At 34.4% G+C, this 22,050-nt stretch overlaps 1 protein-coding gene across 3 annotated transcripts in view; it reads left to right on the forward strand.

Moving 5' to 3' along the window:
- LOC118183390 (diacylglycerol kinase theta-like) overlaps positions 1 to 22,050 on the forward strand; it is a 232,510-nt gene that overhangs the window by 87,220 nt on the left and 123,240 nt on the right. For all 3 annotated transcript variants that reach the window (XM_085816146.1, XM_085816147.1, XM_085816148.1), the window contains exon 3: positions 19,122 to 19,224. In XM_085816146.1, coding sequence (XP_085672272.1) covers positions 19,122 to 19,224 — 103 coding nt within the window. The remainder of the gene's footprint in view (positions 1 to 19,121; positions 19,225 to 22,050) is intronic.

The following is a 22,050-nucleotide window of genomic DNA, read 5'->3' on the forward strand; positions in this document are numbered from 1 at the left end:
ATGTCTGTAGCGTGAGCTTCTATTTCTGCAGTTATTGCTGGTTTACGTGGCAAATCAGCTTTTACTTTGTTGCCACTAGTTTTCGACGCGATGTTAAGTAAAAGGTGTTTTCTGAGCCTTCGAATTTTTAGTTTATAAGGTATTCCTCTCCATCTTCTTAGCATGTCTTCGTGGTGTAATGGTCAGCACATTCGAAGCGTATTCGACAGGTCCGAGCTTCGAGTCCCGGGGGTATATTTCACAAGTGCACATTTGTGTAGCCACCGAGGGAGTGGCTTCAAGAGCGGACCAATGAGCATCCAATAATATTTCTGTCATGTCACATGATGTTTCGCGTGCTTTAAGATTTAAGGAAGATGGTTAAAAATATTCTGCCACGCAATTTTCTGTACAAAATAATTAAAGCATCGTGGATTGCTTCTGAAACTTTTCATTGCGAAGTTAGATCAAATATAGGCAATTATGAAGATTTCACTACCTGGTTGAAATAAATACAAACACATGTTGGATACTTTGCAAAAACATCGATTTCAAATATTACTTAATAAGTCGTAAATAAGATGATGAAAGAAATGTTTGATAAGCATAAAAATGCAATCTTTACATAAACTATGCGCATGAGAAAAATATTTACACCAAATATATATGTAAATAGAAGTTAGCACTTTATATTGCAGTCTATATGAAAAAAATGTTCTATAATAATGGTTACAGCCGAAAACATCGCGGCAAAAACATCGCAGACGAAAATGTCGCGGAGAAAACAACGCAAGGCGAAAACGTCGTGCTACAAAACATCGCAAAGACAAAACATCGCAGTTCTAAAACATCGTGGTACAAAACATCGTCGTCGAAAATAAAGCGGTTCAAAAACATCGCAGTTTAAAAACATCGTCGTCGAAAATATCGTGGTAAAAAATAAAGTATCTACAAATCATCGCATGACGATAACATCGCAGACATGCTTTTTTCAGGCATGCTTTAATAAGTGTAAATGGATATTCCCATAATGATTTGTGAGCGCAAGATGGAAAGAAGGATAATTTTTACTTTCATATTTTTTATTAATTAATAAATTTTTGCTGAGAAAATAAAAAGGAAACTTAACCATAAAAAATTAATGCAACTTATAGCACTTAATGGAATTTTAAACCGACATAGTTAACTAACAAAGGCCATTAATAAATCATTTTTATAAAGTTTTTACTGGTAATATTTCATGAAAGGTATAATCTATAAGTTACATTTAATTTTCTATGCTTAAGTTTCCTTCTTACTTTTTCAGCAAAAATTTATTAGTTAATAAAATATGTGAAAGTAAAATTTATCCTTCTTTACACCTTGCGCTCACAAATCATTATGGGAATATTCATTTACAATTATTAAAACCCGAAAAAAGCATGTCTGCGATGTTATCGTCATGCGATGATTTGTAGATACTTTATTTTTTACCACGATATTTTCGACGACGATGTTTTTAAACTGCGATGTTTTTGAACCGCTTTATTTTCGACGACGATGTTTTGTACCACGATGTTTTAGAACTGCGATGTTTTCTCTTTGCGATGTTTTCTCCCACGATGTTTTGTAGCACGACGTTTTCACCTTGCGTTGTTTTCTCCGCGACGTTTTCGTCGACGATGTTTTTGCCGCGATGTTATCGGCGGACACCATAATAATAACCAATGCAGAATTTTATTCAAAATGAACTTTACTAATTTGCATTCGTATACATTTAGTGCGTTAAATTTCACATTTAATAAATGCTCACTCTTAAATGTACTGCTTACATAACATCATCAAACAGAGTGAATTTATCGTATTCACAATGAGTATATTCAATTTATTCACATATAATTTTTAATGTTAACAATGGATATAATCAAATCATATGTGTTCTGAATCTTACACTTTAAAAATCAAAAGAATACAAGCACTGAAACAAGAAAACACTAGATTCATTGTAACACTTTCAGTCATTCTCAGCTCAATTAAACTTGCATTCTCTTAATCCACATAATATGCCGTGAACATCAATCCTAATATTAATGTGTAATAAAAGTCTCGAAATTGAAATATCAACGATTAATCAAACTCAGAAGATGAAAGCACTACGAAATTTTCTACTATTTACGCCATATATTTATAATTGCGAAACAAATACAAATTAAAACGTAAACAACATACGCTCACTTGCACGAAGATTTAGCGTCACAAGAGCAATAGCAGCTCATTGGTCCATGTTCGAAACCCCTCCCTCAGTGGCTACGCTGATGTGCACTTGTGAAATATGCGTCCCGGGGAGGGAATTGCTCATTTTTCACGTCTCTCAGTTTCAAAAATCCTAATGACACTACAAGTTTAGTCCTTGTTATTTGAGTTACCGCCCGTGAGGCGTAGTGTAAATCGACGCATTGTAATTTTAAAGAGTTTAATAAAATGTACTTTTAACCCTTCACCTTTGTATTTCCTACACGCACATACTACACGTACAATTGTCACTTAGATGATAAGCAAGTGGATCTTACAAAATGATTTTTATTTTTTATAATTAGGAATAAATTTTCGTAAATGTAAATACAATATAAGGCACGGAGGGACGTTTGAGAGGTTAGATTTCCGAACTGATCCAAATTTAAAAATTCAAACATGAATATTTGCGTCATTTAAAACACTTTTGTAAGAGTGTGTTAGCAACCAACGATTGATAAAATAAAGTCCGAACACGGACTTTTGCGGGCACACGGGCGTATGCTGCTAATACCAACTGCACTACAAATGTAAGCAGGAAACACCTTACGAATACACCTTTATAGAGAAAGAAAGAAATAGTAGGTATTCCACGCATAGTAAAAAATGTAGAGGCACTTTTCTGAAAACGATGAGCAGTTTTATATTGTTCGGTTGGTTGATCCAGTTGTTCTATAAGCCTTCCAAAAATGCAGATATCTATTCCTTGGATGCGGGGAGATCTATCACTATCTATCGATCGACGCAAGTTGACCTTGTTTTTGAAAAGTCTTCCAAACGAAGGTGCCAGAAGATCGATACGCAGAAGACATATATATGCTCCTCTGCCTAAAATTTTTTCGCGCCAGGTTTATTCCAAAACACAGTAAACAGAAAATTGGCTGGAATGAAATAGTTCTCCTTCTCTAGCTCTTTAACGTATTTTCTTGTTATTAATTGCAAAAATAGGCTATCCTTACGAAGTTTTTCAGAATGCAAATTTTATTTAATGCGAGCTTTCGTTAATTGTAACATCTGCAAATTAAGCCCGCTTAAATCAATAAATACTGCGCTTTCTCCATAAATAACTCAACATGACAGCAATTCCGAGAGAAACATTTTTAGCCCAAAGAGGCAATATGCACAGAACGGCTATTAATTTCGTTTTGGCATTTTGCGTCGTTTCACTATAAACGACGAATCATTTTTTAAATCTTTCCCACCAAATATTAGAGCCCTGTACTATATTTAAAGAAAACAAATAATGAAGAATTTGCATAAATGTATGTATGTTTCTCGCAATGTGATAAAACAACGGTACGTAGAGCCATCCAGTTTTGAATAACGTACGTCTCCACCCGAATATGGGCATCTGGAAGCCCAAATTTGGAGTTTGTTTTATTATCTATTTCATATTTTGTAAAGCATTTATGAGTTTTTGATTTAGAAACTCAACGATTTCAAAGCGAGCCATAGCAACACTGTACCGGGGGGGGGGAATATCTCCAGCGCGCGAGACTGTGTATCGGAAATTCTTAAGATACGCTCATTTTAAAATTATTTTGCGTTATTCCTGTTCAACTGAATTTTATGATTTAAGTCCGAAGAACATTGTATTTCATAAATAAAGGTAACACACAAAACGTTAAAAAAACGCCACTTTGAATCTGAAATGGCTTATCAGGTTCAATGTTCCGTCTAACCTTCTTCGGGAACATGCAAGGACCTGACTCGGAACAGAGAGCTTACTAAAGCTATGTTCAACAATTGTGGGGAGTAGACAGGATACACAAGAAGGGTATACAAAACCCTTTATTTTTTTCTATTTACAATAACTTCCGTACTTCGGAATACACAGACCCGCTACTTGGGGTCTAACGTAAAAATATAAAAAATAGAACTAAACTCTAATTTAACTTTAAAATAATAAACGTGGAAGATTGGCCTTATATTAACAGGAAGGAGTATGTAGTACAGATAACTGTGAACACTACAATACGTTTAAAATTTATCAAGAGGATTAAAACCTCTAGCCTGGAAGGCAACCAGCAACTGCGTAAAACTTCTAAGGTAAGCGGCCTGCTTCGACTAACTGCTTCCTCCTTCTCGCTTGGCAAAAAGCCACAACTTAAATACTTGGCGTTCGCCAGACAAACTTTGCATAAAAACATTAACGCTTATAATTCTGGCCGGAAGTAGAAATTAAGAAGTGGTAGTAAAGATTTAAAATAAAATAAACGTTAGTAAAACTTAAGATCCTTACAGGCTGAAATAAAATTTGAAAGGTTTCAGATTTTTTTTAATATTATTTTTCTTTTTACCGAAGCTCGTAGCTCACATCACTTACGTAAAGTTTAACAAACAAATTTATAAAATGTGTGTTCGTTTCACACGGGAGTAATATTTAGAGTTACAGTAAGGTGTAAAAAAAGAAAAGCAGTTTTTTGCTTCGTTGTACGAAGAAAAGAAAGTATTGTAACAGCGAAAGATTTCCGGTATAATGTTTCAATGGAAATATACATTTCCACTTTTCCCGAATCCATTTTGATGATCACTTTGGGTGAATTACGTACGTACGGATAGAATAAAGAACTCTTTTTTTCCCCAAAAAAAGGTATTGAAAAAGGGATTTAAAATAAATTAAAAATGGATCTTTTTCATGATGTCTGTACGCACGCACGCACGCATGTATGTCGCATAATTCAAAATCGATTAACCACAGAACGTTGAAGTTTTGTGTGTGGGACTGCTATGACACCTATTTGGGCCCCTCTCTTTTTTATAGCAATTGGCAGTACCAAATATATATATGCAATATTTCTGGAGTATAGAGGAGGAATCAGCTTGCACTGGCTGTGGCGTGGCCACGGCGTACAGATGAACAAACATAACAAAACATGGACTTGAAGAATTTCCAGGCTTCATTTGCACGCATATAAAAATCATCACAGTAGATATTTATCCAATCATAATGAAATCAGGTACATTTCTATGACTCAGTCATAATGAAATATGATAATTTGTTATGTACATTGGTTCTTAAAATTAAGACGCGGGCACTTTAGACTGGGAAGCAAAGCGGTAAGATATTAGCAATGTAAAAGCTAGCAGAATAAGAATGACGTAATTAACTGCCAGCAGTATTTATACCAAGTTTGATGTACAAGTACAGCTAATCTATGATTGGTTAGTTAGTAACGTTACATAACGACAGAAAGATCTCCAATTTGGGAAAACAGATGAATTTAGGGGGAGAGCATCAAATATAGAATATTAATTTTGAGATCGTCAATAACTTTTTAAAGTAGCTATCATATTTTGTAATATCTTACATATATATATACACACTCTTTTACAAAAAAAAAAAAAAAAAAAAAAAAAAAAAAAAAAAAAAGAAAAGAAAAAAAAATCGAAGCACCATGAAGGAATTGGTTGTTTTTTGATGAAATTCAATATGTTTATAGCTCATACACAGATAATAAAATGATTAAGAAATCAAGATCATAGTACCTGTTCACGGCTCACAATCACCGATTGAGTGTTCAAATTAGTAGTTGGACGAACCGCCCCTGGCGGCAATGCATGCTTGAATTCCTCGAGGCAAGGAGTGGTAGAGGTTCCTAATGCCATCCTGCGACACATTCTGCCAGGCATTCATCAGTTGTCGCTCCAGATCTGCAATATTTTGTGGTCCCCGAATCTGGCGGCCTATTATGTTGCAGATATGCTCGATTGATGAAAGGTCTTGCTTGCCAAGGAAGAGTATCAACTGCACGGAGACAGTCCATACATATGCGAGCAGTATGTGGCCTGGTATTATCTTGTTGGAAAATAGCCCCAGGATGACGTGTCATGAAGGGTAATGCAACCGGCCGGAAGATGGTATCAACATATTGCTGAGCTGTTAAAGATGTACGGACTATGACTAAAGATGACCTGCTGTCATAAGAAATAGCGCCCTACACCTTCCCACCAGGGGTTCTGGCTGTATGCTTTTGTAAAAAACAAAAGTTGATTGGAACCGCTGGCCCCGTCGTCTCCAGACACGAACACTCTGTGTTCATCTGCTTCAAGAGTGAAGTGGGATTCATCGCTGAACACTCTACGATGCCAGTCTGATAGCAGCCATGATGATCGGCTGCAATGATCCAGACGACTCTGACGATGTTGTGTGAGTGAAAGGCAAACGTCTTAAAGGCCTCTGTGAACGTAACTTCGCTACAGACTAGCGCCGTGAGAGGACGGTACCACGGGAGGTATAGACGTGGCTGGTAGTGGGTTGAATATTCGGCAATGATACCGTTGGGGCGGTTTTGGCTTGGCGAACAATCATCCTATCTCGCGTCGCATTTGTGCTCCTTGGCCTTTTAGAGCCTTCATATCGTCGGCAATTTCCTTGCTGGCCTTTTTGAAATTTGGTATCTTCTTGTAAATATGGTATCTTGATTAAAGCAATGGTCTTAAACTGGAAGCGCCGGAAGCAGTTTTACACAGCTCACGAATACATTACCCGTAACTTAAAATGCATTATTGTGCCGTTAATTGTTACGGCAAGAATTTGAAGAATAATTTTATAGACAAGAATGTGAAGAAAATGTTTAAGATTTTAATGATTTGGAATCCAGTCTTAAATTATACCAGCACTGCTGCTCATTATAAACATTTAACCCTTTTTAAGATATTTTACGACACTCGGAAAATTTGATACTAAAATTTTAGTTCATTATTATGTAGGGTTTATATTTATTTTAACTAACATTTATTTTAAGTTTAAACTATCTTTCCTGTCAAGCCTTACTTTCCCCTGGAACTGCCAATGCCAGAATATATAAATTTGAGTAGAACGCGCAAGCATTCAAATTATCAGCGGAAGTAGTATGATTTAAATAGAAGGAAACAAGTTCAGAGAGAGCTAGTTATTCTTACTTCGCGAGCGCGGAGGTAGAAATCGAGAATTAAAGAACCCCGCGTTGCGGCCTATGTGCTTGGCGGGAAGTAGTTGCAATTGTTCCAGTGAGCTTCAAGTCTGCTGAATTAGCTGCGGCTTTTGTAAAACGCGGTGAGTTAGTTATTTTAGAGAGCCTCGTAGTTAGAATATTGTCTTTACTTTCTTTTCAGGTTTTTATTTTTATTTGACTGCCTAGTTGGCACAGTTGTAAGCGTCAAGAAGACGCAATTGTAATTTAGTAAGAAATTAGAATAAAAAGGGACGTAAACCCTTTATAAGACTCTGTGGTTTATACAAGCTTTCACAGTCACCTCTAGGTTGCGTGCTAGTTAGAGGCGCGCAACGTTATATTGGCGCCTGAACACTTATCGAACTGAAATGGCCGAAAACTGGATGGAAGCCGCTGGACAACACCAAGAAATGACAACTCAGTTAGAAGGATTTGGATACCTGGTCCAGACTTTGAGAGCATCAATCAAGCCAAACGTCCATTTCGACGGAAAAAATTCGGTGTCCGTATTTTTAGAAGGTATAGAAAACCACTTTCAGCTCTACCCTGTGCCTGAAAGACAAAAAGTCGCCATCGCCACATCAGCACTAAGAGGACAGGCCGCGCTATGGTGGAAGAATATAGGAAAATTTCTACTAGGTGAATTTGGAAGCCCGACGTATACTTTTGAAAATTTCAAAAAATCGTTAGTAAAGGCCTTCCCCATAGTGAAAGATCGCGCACGGCTGGAAGCCGAGCTATATAGTTTCTATCAACGGGATACAGCACAATTGACGGACTTTATTTTACGAAAAATCAAGCTAACGGATATGCTGTATGGCAAGAAACCCGATGCGGAGATTATTGAAATAATATTACCAAGATTGTTACCCGCTGTCCAAGACTACTTTGAAATTAGAAACCCAACCACATTGCAGGAACTTTTCGAATTGGCGGTGAAGTTTCAAAATCGCAGAATCGCGGAAAGAGCGAGAGGGGAAACATATTCTCAAAGTACCAGAAGGAAGGAGGAAACAAGAAATGGAAATCGCTCATATGGGGGAAAGAACTATCAAGCTAACGCATCGAAACTTGAAGGGCAAGGCCCAAAAAGAAAATTTGAAAATAAGCATCCGCGTACCCAGAAGACACAGATTGAAAGGAAAGCTTTAAACGACTAGAGGGGCCTGTGAAAGAGAGGGTCCAGACCCCGGAAGTTTTAGAAAAACCCTCAAATAGACATCTAAATACAGTCATCGTAAAAAACTCACAGCTACCAATTATACAAGTCCTGGTTGGCGATGTACCAGTAGAAGCCCTCATCGATACAGGAGCAGAAGGAAATTTCATGAGTGAAAAGTTCTTCAAAAAGAATTTTTATAGGATACGACTCTTTAAAACCAGAAATACGGAAATTATAGCGGCGCAAGGAAAAACATGTCACTGCATCGGGAAAGTATCATTAAACATACAGGTAAAAGAGGAAAATCTCAAAGTATTAATTTTTGTGGTGAAACACCTCCAACACTCTCTTATTTTAGGTATGGACTTTTTAAGGGCCGCGAGGGCCAAATTAAATTTTCAAGATAGTTCCGTGGTGCTGGAGATGGACCAGAGGGTGGTGGAACCGGTGGAGACACCTGAATTGGACCTTAGCCATTTGAATGACCAGGAAAGTAAAGCAATACAGCAAGTGGTGAGTAATTTTTCTCATTTGCTTTCAGAAAAACCGGGAAACTGTCAGATCGTGACTCACAAGATTCAACTAAATGCCGAAAAACCTTGTAGGACTAAACCTTACCGCTATGACAAACAAAAAGACGTAATCATCGAAGAACATATTCAGGAGATGTTAAAGAATAAAATAATAACGCCCATAAATAGTGAATACGCGAGTCCAGTCGTACTATGTAGGAAAAAGAACGAGTTTCCTCCTTCGGATAAAAGGGCTTGGAGGTTTGCTATCGATTATAGAAAACTAAATAGCATAACTAAATTCCCAGTTTACCCTTTGCCGGTTATAGATCATTAGACAGATCAAATCGACAAGATATATGTCTACTTTGGACTTAACGTCTGGCTACTATCAAATAGCTATGAGACCCGAAGATATACATAAAACCGCGTTTATAACAAAATCGGGCACTTATGCATTTTTACGCATGCCTTTTGGGTTGTGTGGGGCCCCATCAACATTCCAGAGAGCTATGGACATTGTTCTAAAGCCTGTCCTAGGAAAATCAACTTTAATTTATCTAGATGATATAATTATAACGAGTAGTACGTTGGAACAACACGTTAATGACCTCGAACAAGTTTTTAAATTATTAAAAGAGGCCGGTCTTACAATTAACGCCTCAAAATGCAAGTTCGCAACTAAAGAACTTAAATATCTCGGTTATAAAATTTCGCAAAAGGGTATAGAAACGCAAGATTCAAAAATAAAAGCTATTAAGAATTTCCCACCGCCCAACACCGCCAAGAAACTTTCATCTTTCCTTGGACTATGTTCTTACTATCGATCTTTCATAAAAGATTTCGCTAATATTGTTGAACCACTCTTAGTAATCAAAAGAAAAAAGAGTAAATTTACGTGGACAGCGGAAGCGAACACAGCTTTTGAAAGATTAAAAGAAGCGCTTATTAATGCCCCTGTTTTAAAATTCCCTGAGGGGGACGAAAACCTGGAAATTGCGGCAGATGCATCAGACTATGCGGTGGGTGCGATTCTTATGCAAAATAACCATCCGCTGGCATTTTTTAGTAAAACATTGAATCAAACACAAAGGAATTATACAGCTACAGAAAGAGAAACATTAGCCGTATTAATGGCTGTACACAAATTTCGAGTTTATTTCGGCAAATCGCCAGTAACAGTCTTTTCGGATCATGCGGCTGTTGGTAGACTTTACTCGGGAAAAAACCTAACGCCCAGGTTAATAAGATGGGCTTTAAAACTCCAAGAATATAATATCACAATAAAATATAAACCGGGTAAGGAAAACAATGTAGCTGACGCACTTTCTCGTATAAAACTGGACGATGAAGGTAATGAACTTAAATGCGCTGTGTTGACTTCAAAAATTTTAGATTCTAGAGATACGGTTATTACTGAACTGAAAGCTGATCCTGAATTTGGAAATATCTATGCTTATTTGAAAGACCCCGAAAGCTTTGAGCACACAGATATCGATGCGATAAGAAATAGAGCAAAAAACTATGAAATAATAGATAATTTATTATTCTATACGAAAACAACGAACGAAAGTCTTGAGTATAAGCCAGTCATCCCAGCCTCGCTTCGATTAAGCATTTTGAAGGAGTTGCACGAAAAAAAAAACAGCGGGCCACCTCGGGGTCAGAAAGACTTTAAAAAGGGTACGCGAGGCGGTATATTTCCCGCAATTATACAAAATAGTAACGGCGTATGTCAGGTCCTGCAATCAATGTCAGTTAATAAATGATATTAATTACAGCCCGGCCGGGTACTTAAATAGCATTCGCGCTACATTTCCGAATGAAATTCTAGGCATAGATCTCCTTGGTCCCTTCCCCCAGAGCGAGTTAAATAAAAATCGTTTTCTTTTAGTAATAGTAGATCATTTTTCAAAATGGATAGAAATTGTTCCACTTAAACGCGCGTCAGCCAAAACAGTCGCAGATGCATTCTTACACAGATACATTTTAAAATACGGTGCACCGATAAAAGTCATTAGCGATAACGGAAAACAATTCATTAGTCAAATATTTGAAAACATATGCAATGGACTTGATATACGCCATATCAAAATGGTTCCGTATAGACCACAGGCTAACATAGCAGAAAGAGTTAATAAAAACATTGTAAAAATAATTCGCAGTTACGTTAGCACACATCACAAGCGCTGGGATGGCTACATAAATGAATTAGCTTATGCTTTAAGAACGGCACATCATGATACTACGGGAAAAACTCCAGCAGAATTATTTTTAGGCAGAAAGTTAATTACGCCTTTAGATAAATTATTCTTTGTGCAAAGAGAGCAGGAATTTAGACAAAAGGACGTGCAAAAACTAATTGATCAGGCGCTTAAAACTTCGGATACGGCAAGAAATAGACAAAAGTTATATTACGATAGAAAACGCCGTGAAGCAGATTTTAAAGTTGGGGATAAAGTATTGAAACGGAAATTTTCTTTATCAAGTGCCCCAGACAATTTTATGGCAAAGCTAGCTCCAAAGTTTGAAGGCCCCTATGTAATTCAGGAAATCAAAGGAGTAGTCTTATATCTTAAAAACGAGAGAGGGGAAATCTGTAAAGCAAGTCCCGACCAAGTGAAAAAATACTATAATCCAAATGATTTTGAAATCCTTAAAAGTTTCTTGCAGGACTCAAGTCTAAACGAAATAGAAGGGCCAGAGACTGCAACAACTATTCCACCACCCAAGAAACGGAGGACTGAAGAGAGACCTAGCACTTCTACAACCCGGACGTCGGCATCAAAAAGAAAAAAGGATTTTCAAACTCCGGTGTTTAAGAAAAACAAAAATACAGATGAACCGGGTAAAGAAACCGTAGTAAAGACGAAAACACCACCTACAAAAGATGGCAGGAGAAATTACACATCAAGGAGAACGCGCACACGGCCACAGAGTCAGGTGCCAGCAAGGCCGCCGTTCCGGAAACTGAAACGCCAACAGGAGGCACAAAAATACGACGAACAGAAGAAATTCAAGAAGGACTCCAGACCGGAGGACGTCAAGACCAGCCGTCCCAGGCAGAAACGCAAAGGACAACAACCAGACGATTACTCCGTCAAGAGGCCAGCATGTAGAGGACGCAAAAGAAAGATCAACGGGGACGACACGCGGAAATCAACAAGGAGAAGATTGACATCCATGACACCTCTAACTTGGGATCAATTTTGTCAAAAACGGATGACGGAGTTTCAAGCATCGAAAACTCAAAGATAAGTTAAAACCTTCTATAATTTTTTTTTCTCTTTTGTTCCGAAATGTTATGCATAAGTACGAAGTTCTATGTTTTGACGAAAGTCAATATGTCTCGGTTGAGACTTAGTTTTGTTTTACTTTATTTAGCTAAGGCAAAAGTATTATTTTCTTTAAGTGTAAAAGCTAAAAACAAGCATTTTCTGTTGGTCGAAAGACTAATTCTGTTATGTTAAAGCCAAAATTTGGCCGGAGATAAAAATAACTTCGTATTCTTGTACTAATAAGAATTTTAGTTCCAGTGCCGCCAGCTTGGCGAAGAATGAGTAAAGTAAAAATTTATTTTCTCTTATTCATTTTATGGTAAATTGTAAAAAGCATATGTAGTAAACTTTTGTAAATGTATGTAAATACTTGCATGTTATGTAAAAGTAGAATTTAGTCTAGAAGCATAAAATTGTAGATGCTAAAAGTGAATGCTTAAAAGCAATGAAGTCAAAATTTAAGTATTAAACTGTAAAGTCATGCTTTAGAGCGAAAGCCTGCATGTTTAAAGATGAATGAGGGGGAAGTTAGAATGAATGTGTTTTGTAGGGTTCTCCACCTACATTTGAATTTTTAAGAATATTAAAGTAGCTCATTGAGTTGTAGAATGTCGAGTAAGGTGTGTCTATTTGGTCGTTGATTTCTAACAAATCATGGTGGTTAGGGGAAGTGTTGTAAGACTAAAACACGAATATTCCCGTTTGACACCACACATGGTGGAGAGCCAGGGTAAAATTAAATTAATGCTTGAAAAATTGAATGAATGTGAAGTAAGCAATAACTAAGAAAAACGAATCGTTAAAAACAAAAATTTATTGTGTCAAGAAAGTGTAAATTATAATGTATGTAGAAAGATACTGATACTTATTCCTTCCAGATGCTGGAAGGAAAGACCAAGATTGATTGATGAAGTCCAGGAAAAGTTGCTGTAAGAAGAAAACTTTGTAACGACTAACAGAATTTTAATTGTTACATAAGATTTTTTTTGTGTAAACGAGGCTTTCGCCAGTTAGTTCAGAATTAGATAAACTTACAACAGGTCGTTGTAGGACCTGCTTCCAAGTTTTCCAAATTCTGGCAGCGGCAAATGTAGGGTTTATATTTATTTTAACTAACATTTATTTTAAGTTTAAACTATCTTTCCTGTCAAGCCTTACTTTCCAATGGAACTGCCAATGCCAGAATATGTAAATTTGAGTAGAACGCGCAAGCATTCAAATTATCAGCGGAAGTAGTATGATTTAAATAGAAGGAAACAAGTTCGGAGAGAGCTAGTTATTCTTACTTCGCGAGCGCGGAGGTAGAAATCGAGAATTAAAGAACCCCGCGTTGCGGCCTATGTGCTTGGCGGGAAGTAGTTGCAATTGTTCCAGTGAGCTTCAAGTCTGCTGAATTAGCTGCAGCTTTTGTAAAACGCGGTGAGTTAGTTATTTTAGAGAGCCTCGTAGTTAGAATATTGTCTTTACTTTCTTTTCAGGTTTTTATTTTTATTTGACTGCCTAGTTGGCACAGTTGTAAGCGTCAAGAGGACGCAATTGTAATTTAGTAAGAAATTAGAATAAAAAGGGACTTAAACCCTTTATAAGACTGTGGTTTATACAAGCTTTCACAGTCACCTCTAGGTTGCGTGCTAGTTAGAGGCGCGCAACGTTATCATTATATAAAAACAATAAAAATTGCAAAAAAAAAGTTTAAAATAATTATAAACGCAGTGTAATTTGAAGTTTGTTACAAATTTCTAATTTGTTTCGCTTAAATTTTAAGTTAATAATTATTTGTTTTACAGCCCAAAAATAAAAAAAAATATCAAGTAACAACACTAAAAAATCAAAAAAATTTGAAATAGTTACAAAAACACTGTAAATTTAAACATTTGCTTTACTCCTCAAAAATAAAAAAATATGAAGTGACAATAAAAAAAAGAAATAATATATGTTTTTATAAATAATTCAGGAGTCCTTAAAAATTAAAGATATTCCAAAGTTTTTTCGAAATCCTACAAATATTCTTCATTCATCATACTTTTATGGTTGAATATGTAATTTCCTTTATTAATTTCTTTGATTGCATTATCAGAAAGTTTCTGTGACGTTTTTTAAGCAAATATTCCTTTCTTCTATTTCTACAATGTATTTTTACAATACATATATCTTCATATTTAGCTTGATTTTTCTCAAGATCAGATTATATCTCCCAAACTACACACCTTACTAAGAAGACATTTTGAATGAATTTTACAAACTCTTTTGGAATAAAGAAACCTTTATTCTGTCGGTACGTACAGAAGTTACGCCAAAAAATAATCGAAATGAATGTTGAAACGGTCAAAATGCATACTTTCGCTGAAATATGATAGTCGAAATTTTTCACACTTAACAATACTGCTTTTATTTCGTACAAGGGAGAAAAAATCTGTTATTTATTATTCTTACTTACTAGTGCGTGTTATGTGTATTGGTTAAAATAAATATAAGTTATACTATTATTGCTTAAATCTAATTATCTAAAAAGTCTGTCGAAGTCTTTATTTGAAGATTTTATCTGTTTCTATTACTGAATCTTCAAGAATCTCTGTGTATATATATATGTATTTATGTTCTTGAAATTGTGAAAACACTGTGACACCTAGATCCGCCAAATTTTCCACACTCCTTCTATCTGGTTATGTGCACCTCAAAACTCAAATTTTGAATTTGTTTTTGAATTACTTCGTATTTTGTGTGAATTCAAGGAACTTTTGAATAAAATCTCCATTATGGACTCCCACTTTGCAAAGCATAAGAAATTTATATATTAAATTTAATCAGGAAATTCCGAGATATAAAAGAAATGTGTTGCCACTCAGCAAAACGCAATATCGTATTTGTCATTCGAATTTAAGCTCTGCGATTAATCGCTTGCTAATTATTAATAGTTCTGCGATTTAAAAGAAATGTGCTGCTACTGCCGATATTGAAATATGTTAAGCTTCCATGCTGCATAATGTGCTGTCGTTCAACAGAGCGTACGATAATACTTTTTCTTTCAAATTTATTCGATTAATAATAAAAATCTGATGTGTACACCACATGACTTTCTTGTACGGAATATTAAATTATACGCATTTTTTCTTGCATTTCATTTAAACTTATTGGATTGAATTAAATCTACTTCGCCGACAGCGCATAAACCACAATAGAATAAATGCATTCTTTAAAATTCACTCTAGTATTTGTTTACCATAGCGACACTCCGGCGCTAGATTCACTTAACAGTATTATATTTCGTTCATATTATAACTCAGAATGCACAAAATTTATATCATTTAAAGAATAGAATTATCTAATCGTTGCCACATGTTCTATTCAAATACTATAATAAAGCTAGAATGATGTATAAAAGAAATTAAGCAAACAAAACAAAAAAGAAACAGTTTTTCACAGACGATTGAGTATTTCTCATTCAATTAATTCAGTTATCACTTCGCAAGAAGGCAAAAATACATAAAAACTCAAAATATCTATATTAAAAATTATGAAGTAAATCTTAAACACTTATTTCCTCGAAAAAATTCCACAAAGGATTAAGCATGATTTAATTGGCAATAATAAATGAAGGCGTTACCTTTGTTGTTGCGAAGCTAAGTTTCTCTAGATTGGCAACAAATCTACTAGTCTGCTGTTTCAAATGTAAACAATCAATGGCCGCCATAAAAAAAAAGGCTTAGCGGCACTTAAACAACTTTAAAATTATTGATACTTCTAAAAATATTGCATACAGATTTACTAAAGGCATAAAAACTTTAAGCGGAAGATAAAAACAACATTATTCAATCATTTTTAAAGCAAAAACTGTACAATTTACAAACATATAAGAGTAAAGAAACTGAGATCACTGAGCCGGGTAACAGAGTGGATATATATATATATACGTTTGGTGCGGCCGATTGCAACCAAAATACGAGGTGCTCATCTACATGTTATAGCAGTCCTATATACAAAACTTCAACGTTCTGAGGCTACTCGTTTTTGAGTTATGCGAGATACGTACGTACAGACGCCACGAAACATTCTTTTCAGAATTAATTTTAAAGGAGTTTTATTATTATTATTATTATTTTTTTTTAGGAAACGAGTCTTTTATTCTGTCCTTACGTACAGATATCACGCAAAAACATCGTGAAATTGCACTCGATAGCGGTCAAAATGGATATTTTCGTTGAAATATGCTGCCTGAAACTTTTTGCGATTACAATACTTCCTTTTTACTTCGTACAAAGAAGTAAAAAACTAAAGTGAATAAAAAACAGCAAACACAGATTCATTTCAATTATTATTCATTAGTAGCAAATCCGAGAAATTAAGTCATTAAAATAATGCCATTTCTCTCTCTCGCTATATATATGTAATGAAGGAACTTTAGAAGGAATGACATTGTAGAAAGAGTGATTGCACAGAATGTTGATCCATAATGAAGAGCAAATTGGCAGCCGAGGCAAATTAAATATTCATATTTATTTCAATAAGCATGCTGCGGCTACAAATAGCTTGGCACTCTCATTGGTGCCTGTTTCAAAACACATTTTTGACAGATTTGTAGTAAGAAAGGTGAGCAGCAAGCAGCAATCCAGCTAAGCCGAAGTGTGGAAAGCAAGTAAGTTGTGTTCAGGATGAAATCTTAATTCCCAGTGAGTTAGTTTCGGTTTTCAATGCATTTGATTGGATAATTAATACTGCTGTAAAATTATTATTCGCCGTTTTAGTTCCATTTACATCACCAGCGTTATGTAAGAGCCATATGACGTAGATTAGCATCGAAATGACGCAGTGCAGAAAAAAATTAGTAGTTTTAGAATAGAGAGGGAAAATAAACAAATTAAATTTAAGCATTCTAAGGCTATTGCTAATTTAAATTATGATTTACGTATTTTTTCTTTTTCTTACACACACACACACACACACACATATATATAATATTTTAAGCGTCTAGCCACGAAAGCGGCTAGTTATATAAAATATATAGATTTCTTAAAGGAAGTCATACACTTTAAACCCCTTATGAGCTTCGAATTATGTGACTGTTGCAAGAATTGAGATATTTATTTATTTTAAAAGTAATTACCATCAACTTTTTACAGATGACTACATAGTATAGCTGCTTTGGAAACTAGTAACCAGAAAGTTTGTATTGCCACAAATATTTTTGTAATTTAATCCGCTTTGTGACAAATTTTTTCGTCATTTTTCCACCTTGCGCGAATGATATTTTAAAAATGGCTAATGGTACATACTTGAAATCGGATGGAATTCTTTATATGGGCACTATTTTCTAACTGAATCAAAAATCTGGTGAATATTTTAATATTTAAAAATTTTATGCAGGAAAACATTACAGATTTTTTTAATAAAATATATTTTATAAACTCGACTCCAAACAAAATAAAAATTTAACATGAAATTCTGAGTTTTTTGGTTTACAGTAGTTTCCAAATGTTATAAACGCTATATATAAACTATGGAATTAAATAATGCAACAGATAATTTTAAACTGTGCGCGCAAGGTGGAAACATGACGAAAATTATTGAAACAAAGCGGATTAAATTATAAAAATATGTGTGGCAACACAAACTTTCTGATTACGATTTCAGAAAGCAGCTATATTATGTAGTCAGCCGTAAAAAGTTGGAAGTAATTGCTTTCAAAATAAATAAGTTATCCCAATTCTAGCAACAGCCACATATTCGAAGATCATAAGGGGTTTAAGGTGTACGAGTCCCCTTAAAGTAAGAAAGAGAGAAGTTCATTTTTTATCACACGAACCTGCAAGAAACCTAGGCCTATTTTCTAGGATTTCAGTATAGAATATTATCTGAAACAGAATCTAATATTTTGTACGTCTGTAGGATAATGTATTATAAGCAGGATAAGGAAATTTTCAGTCTTTCTGATGCGTCAGTTTGGGTTTTGCAGTTTATCTGCCTATGATAAAGAACGTTAAGACTCTCTACCCAAAAGAAGGAATGCCTCCGTGGAAGACTCCTTCTAAAGGAAACTGGTTCGTAACCACGTTGCTCATGCGAGAAAACGCCCACCAGAGACAGAGCGGTAGAATCGCTGAACACTGTTAGTTCCGACATGGTTGGGCTGGGTGGATGGACGTTTTCGTCATGTGTAACGTGTAATACGAGCCAGTTACCCTTAGACTGTCCTCCACGAATGCATCCCTCCTCTAGGCAGGTAGCCCTAGTGTACGTAACCATAAGCAACTAACGCTAACCAGGTGGAAAATTACGAAAAAGCTCGCTCAGTCAGCCCATTCTCCAGGAATTGAACCCAGAACGAACTACCAGTGTTCAGTGACTTTACTGCTTGGCTACTGATGGCCGATAAATCATATGACGATGAAAAGCAGTGTTACTTATTAATTGAGCCTTTAATTGGGAAGATTAATTACGGGATTTGAAAATTTAAAAATAAGGTGTTGAAAATGTCAGTTATGACGAGATGATATTGAAAGTAGGCAAACGTTTCTTTTACGCTATGTACCCATTTGATTCGTAATTTAAGAAGCTAAAATAACCGAAGTATATATGAATTATTTAATAAAGTACTTGATGATAAATTGAATTCTTTAAGTGCTTGGTGAATCAGTTATCGTGAAAGTCGCAAGTCGATTATGGCATTCCATAAAGTCTGAATTTTCTTAATTATTTAAATTTTCATGACACATAAAGCGTTATAAAGCTTGTTTACGCCTGGTCGAAAAGTAGGTCAATGACAATACCTTTGAAAATATATTCGGAGATAGTAAATGTGATTAAAATATTTATAAAAATGTGAACGATTACAACTCTTAATTCTTAGTTATGTTCATTTTTAGTCACATTTCTAAAAATAAAGCGATTTTTTGTAAATTTGCAGCAAAATATTTTTGCATTTTAATATTGATTATTTAAAAGGATCAGAAATTTTCTTACATTTTGTTTTGTTCTGCTTTCCCAGAATCCTGTTCCTCACTGTTGGGGGGAGCCGGGACACCTCAAAAGAAGGTTCTGCAACGTCTGTCGGAAGCGAATCGAAGACAGTTGCGCAGTAAGATGTGAAGGTAAGCTTCTGTTACTTATTTTACAAGAGATTTATCTTTACTTCGAACTAAATTTAAAGTATTAGTGCAGAAGGTTGTTAGCAGAGAAAAAAATCCATCAAAATGAGATTTACAACTGACCTATTTAGCGACAAATAACAGGATTTAGTAACGAACATAGGTTTTCACACCAATAAAACAGAATTATGTTTTTAAGTTCTATTAAAGACGTGAACCCATTTTATCTTGCAGTTTCAGAATATTAGAAATATCATGATAAGAATTTCGAAATTGAAAATCACACTCTAAAATTTAACCACCGAAAGCAGCATTTACTTTCGGTAAGATTGGTAGCTTTAATCATTTATTTTGGTAAAGCTGATAGCCACAGCATTTACTTTTGCTAAGGGCGGTAACTTTAAACATTTATTTTCGATAACCATCATTTATGTTTATTTTCGCTGGTAACTAGCATTTATTTTTCTTAAGGGCTATAGCTTTAGCCATTTACTTTTGGTAATCAGCATTTCCTTATATTTTCTCTGGTAACCAGGGTTTATTTTTGCAAACGGTGGTAGCTTTAGCCGTTTACTTTTAATAATCAACATTTACTTTTATTTTCGCTGATAACCAGCATTTACTTTTATTTCCGCTGGTAACCAAGGTTTACTTTTCCAAAGGGTGGTAGCTTTAGCCGTTTAATTTTGGTACTTAATATTTACTTTTATTTTCGCTGATAACTAGGATTTACTTTTATTTACCCTGGTAACCTGCATTTATTTTTGATAAATGTGGTGGCTTTAGCCGTTTACTTTAGGTAACCAGAATTTACTTTTATTTATACAAAATTTCAGCATTCTGAGGTACTTATTTTTGAGTTATACGAAATACATACATACATACGTACGTATGCACGTACAGACGCCATGAAAAAAATCTCTTCTGAATCCATTTTAAATCAGTTTTATCAGTTTCTGAATCATTTTAATTAGTTTTATAATTCGTTTGAGGAAAAATAGTCCTTTATTCTGTCCTTACGTACAGATGTCATGGCAAAACATCGTTAAATTGCATTCGATAGCGGTCAAAATGGATATTTTCGCTGAAATATGACACCCGGAATTTTTCATAAATACAATGCTTCCTTTACTCGTACAAGGAAGTAAAAAAAAAAATCGAGTTCCAGAGAGTCCTATTGTAAATAATTAGCAAATGTCCTTTCCTATAAAGCGTAAAAATATTTTTATAATGAGACAGGCTACAAAGATATATATACTAGTCAAAATGAAAACTAGTAACATAGCAAGCTAAATTTCTATTTAAGATCTATCTATCTATTTGTCTGTACTTATATCTATATATTTACATGAAAAAGAATAAATGCAAAGTAAAAATCAGTTCAAGATCTAATCCAGTTGCACACTGGAAGCAGCAATAAGTGATAGTAATAATGCAGAATAAACTAAAATGAATAATATGTTTAAGTTTCATCCCTTATTCAATTTGGAATAAACATATCCAAAAACTAAAAAACTAGACGCACATTGGCAGAAGAAAAAAAAAAAAGGGGGGGGGGAGGGGAGGAGGCAAAATATGCCATCTTCATCATGAGGGGGGGGATGCAAGACAGAAGTAAATAAATCTACCTGTTTCTGAACCAATAAAGAGACAAATTAAAGTTTAAAACTTAAAAACCTTCTGAAAAACAATTAATCATCTGTATATTTATCATCCTAAGCTTTACAGGCCGGAGTAAATAGTGTAAAAAATTCCAAAATTATAGCATCAAAAACATTAACAAATTAAAAAAAAATATTATTTTGAGTGGACCGAGTCTAAAAAACAAAACAAAACATGTAAATATAAGCAATCCAATACACGAAAAATAAAAATATACGTAAATTTTGAATCCATATATGTAGGGTTAAAACCTTCTTATAGCAACAAAATCATAAATAAGCAAAAAGCTTAAAAATTTAATTATGATAATATCAGTTTAAGTACGCGTAGTCCAAAAAACATGTAAAATAAAAATAATCTAACATATGGAAATTTGAATTAAAATTATATATATATATATATAAAAAAAAAAAAAAAAAAAAAAAAAAAAAGAGGAGCTAGTTCTCAAAATCTATCAGTGGTATCTATAATATCTCTATCTATTAATAGACTAAAAATTAATAAATTCTGAACCAACTCTTTAAATGTATGAAAGAAATTCAATTCAAAATCAGAGTTATTTTGAAATTTTTTAGTAAAAAAATGTATATTATATTATTGAGTTAAAATTTGAATTTCTGTACTAGTAACTTGTATATAGTAACTTATAGGAAACACTAATTTATTTTATTTAAATTTGTATTTTTAGAGTATTTTATTTTTGTATTACTTTATATGAAATGAAAGCGGGTGTTTAAAGGAGGTATTCGAAATTTTCGGATGAACATATATAATCTTTCGGATGTCTAAATCATTCTAAGTGGTTCATCAGCTAATTTTGGATGAACAGAAACAAAGTGGTTTGTCTAGAACATAGAGTTTAATTGAGGTCTGATCTAACTCCTCTCGATAATATTCAGATTATAATTGTAGTTCTTTTCCGTTTTTTTATATATTTTAATGCATTTCTATTGTTTTCAAAATTTATCCTAATTTAAAAACTCTTAATTAAAAAAACTTTTCATTTACAAAAAACTAACATTTTTAACTAATAATTTCAAAATAGCACTAATTTTAAATTTAATTTCTTTCATGTCTTAGAATAGTTCAGAATTTATTATTTGTTAGTCTATAACTGATTAATTTTTCAGCAGCGTTTTGCGCAGAAATAATTTTAAGCTCTTTTTG

This window comes from Stegodyphus dumicola, chromosome 4 (assembly GCF_044657685.1).
Source record: "Stegodyphus dumicola isolate Sdum_Otavi_A_Nest chromosome 4, ASM4465768v1".
Taxonomy (NCBI): domain Eukaryota; kingdom Metazoa; phylum Arthropoda; class Arachnida; order Araneae; family Eresidae; genus Stegodyphus; species Stegodyphus dumicola.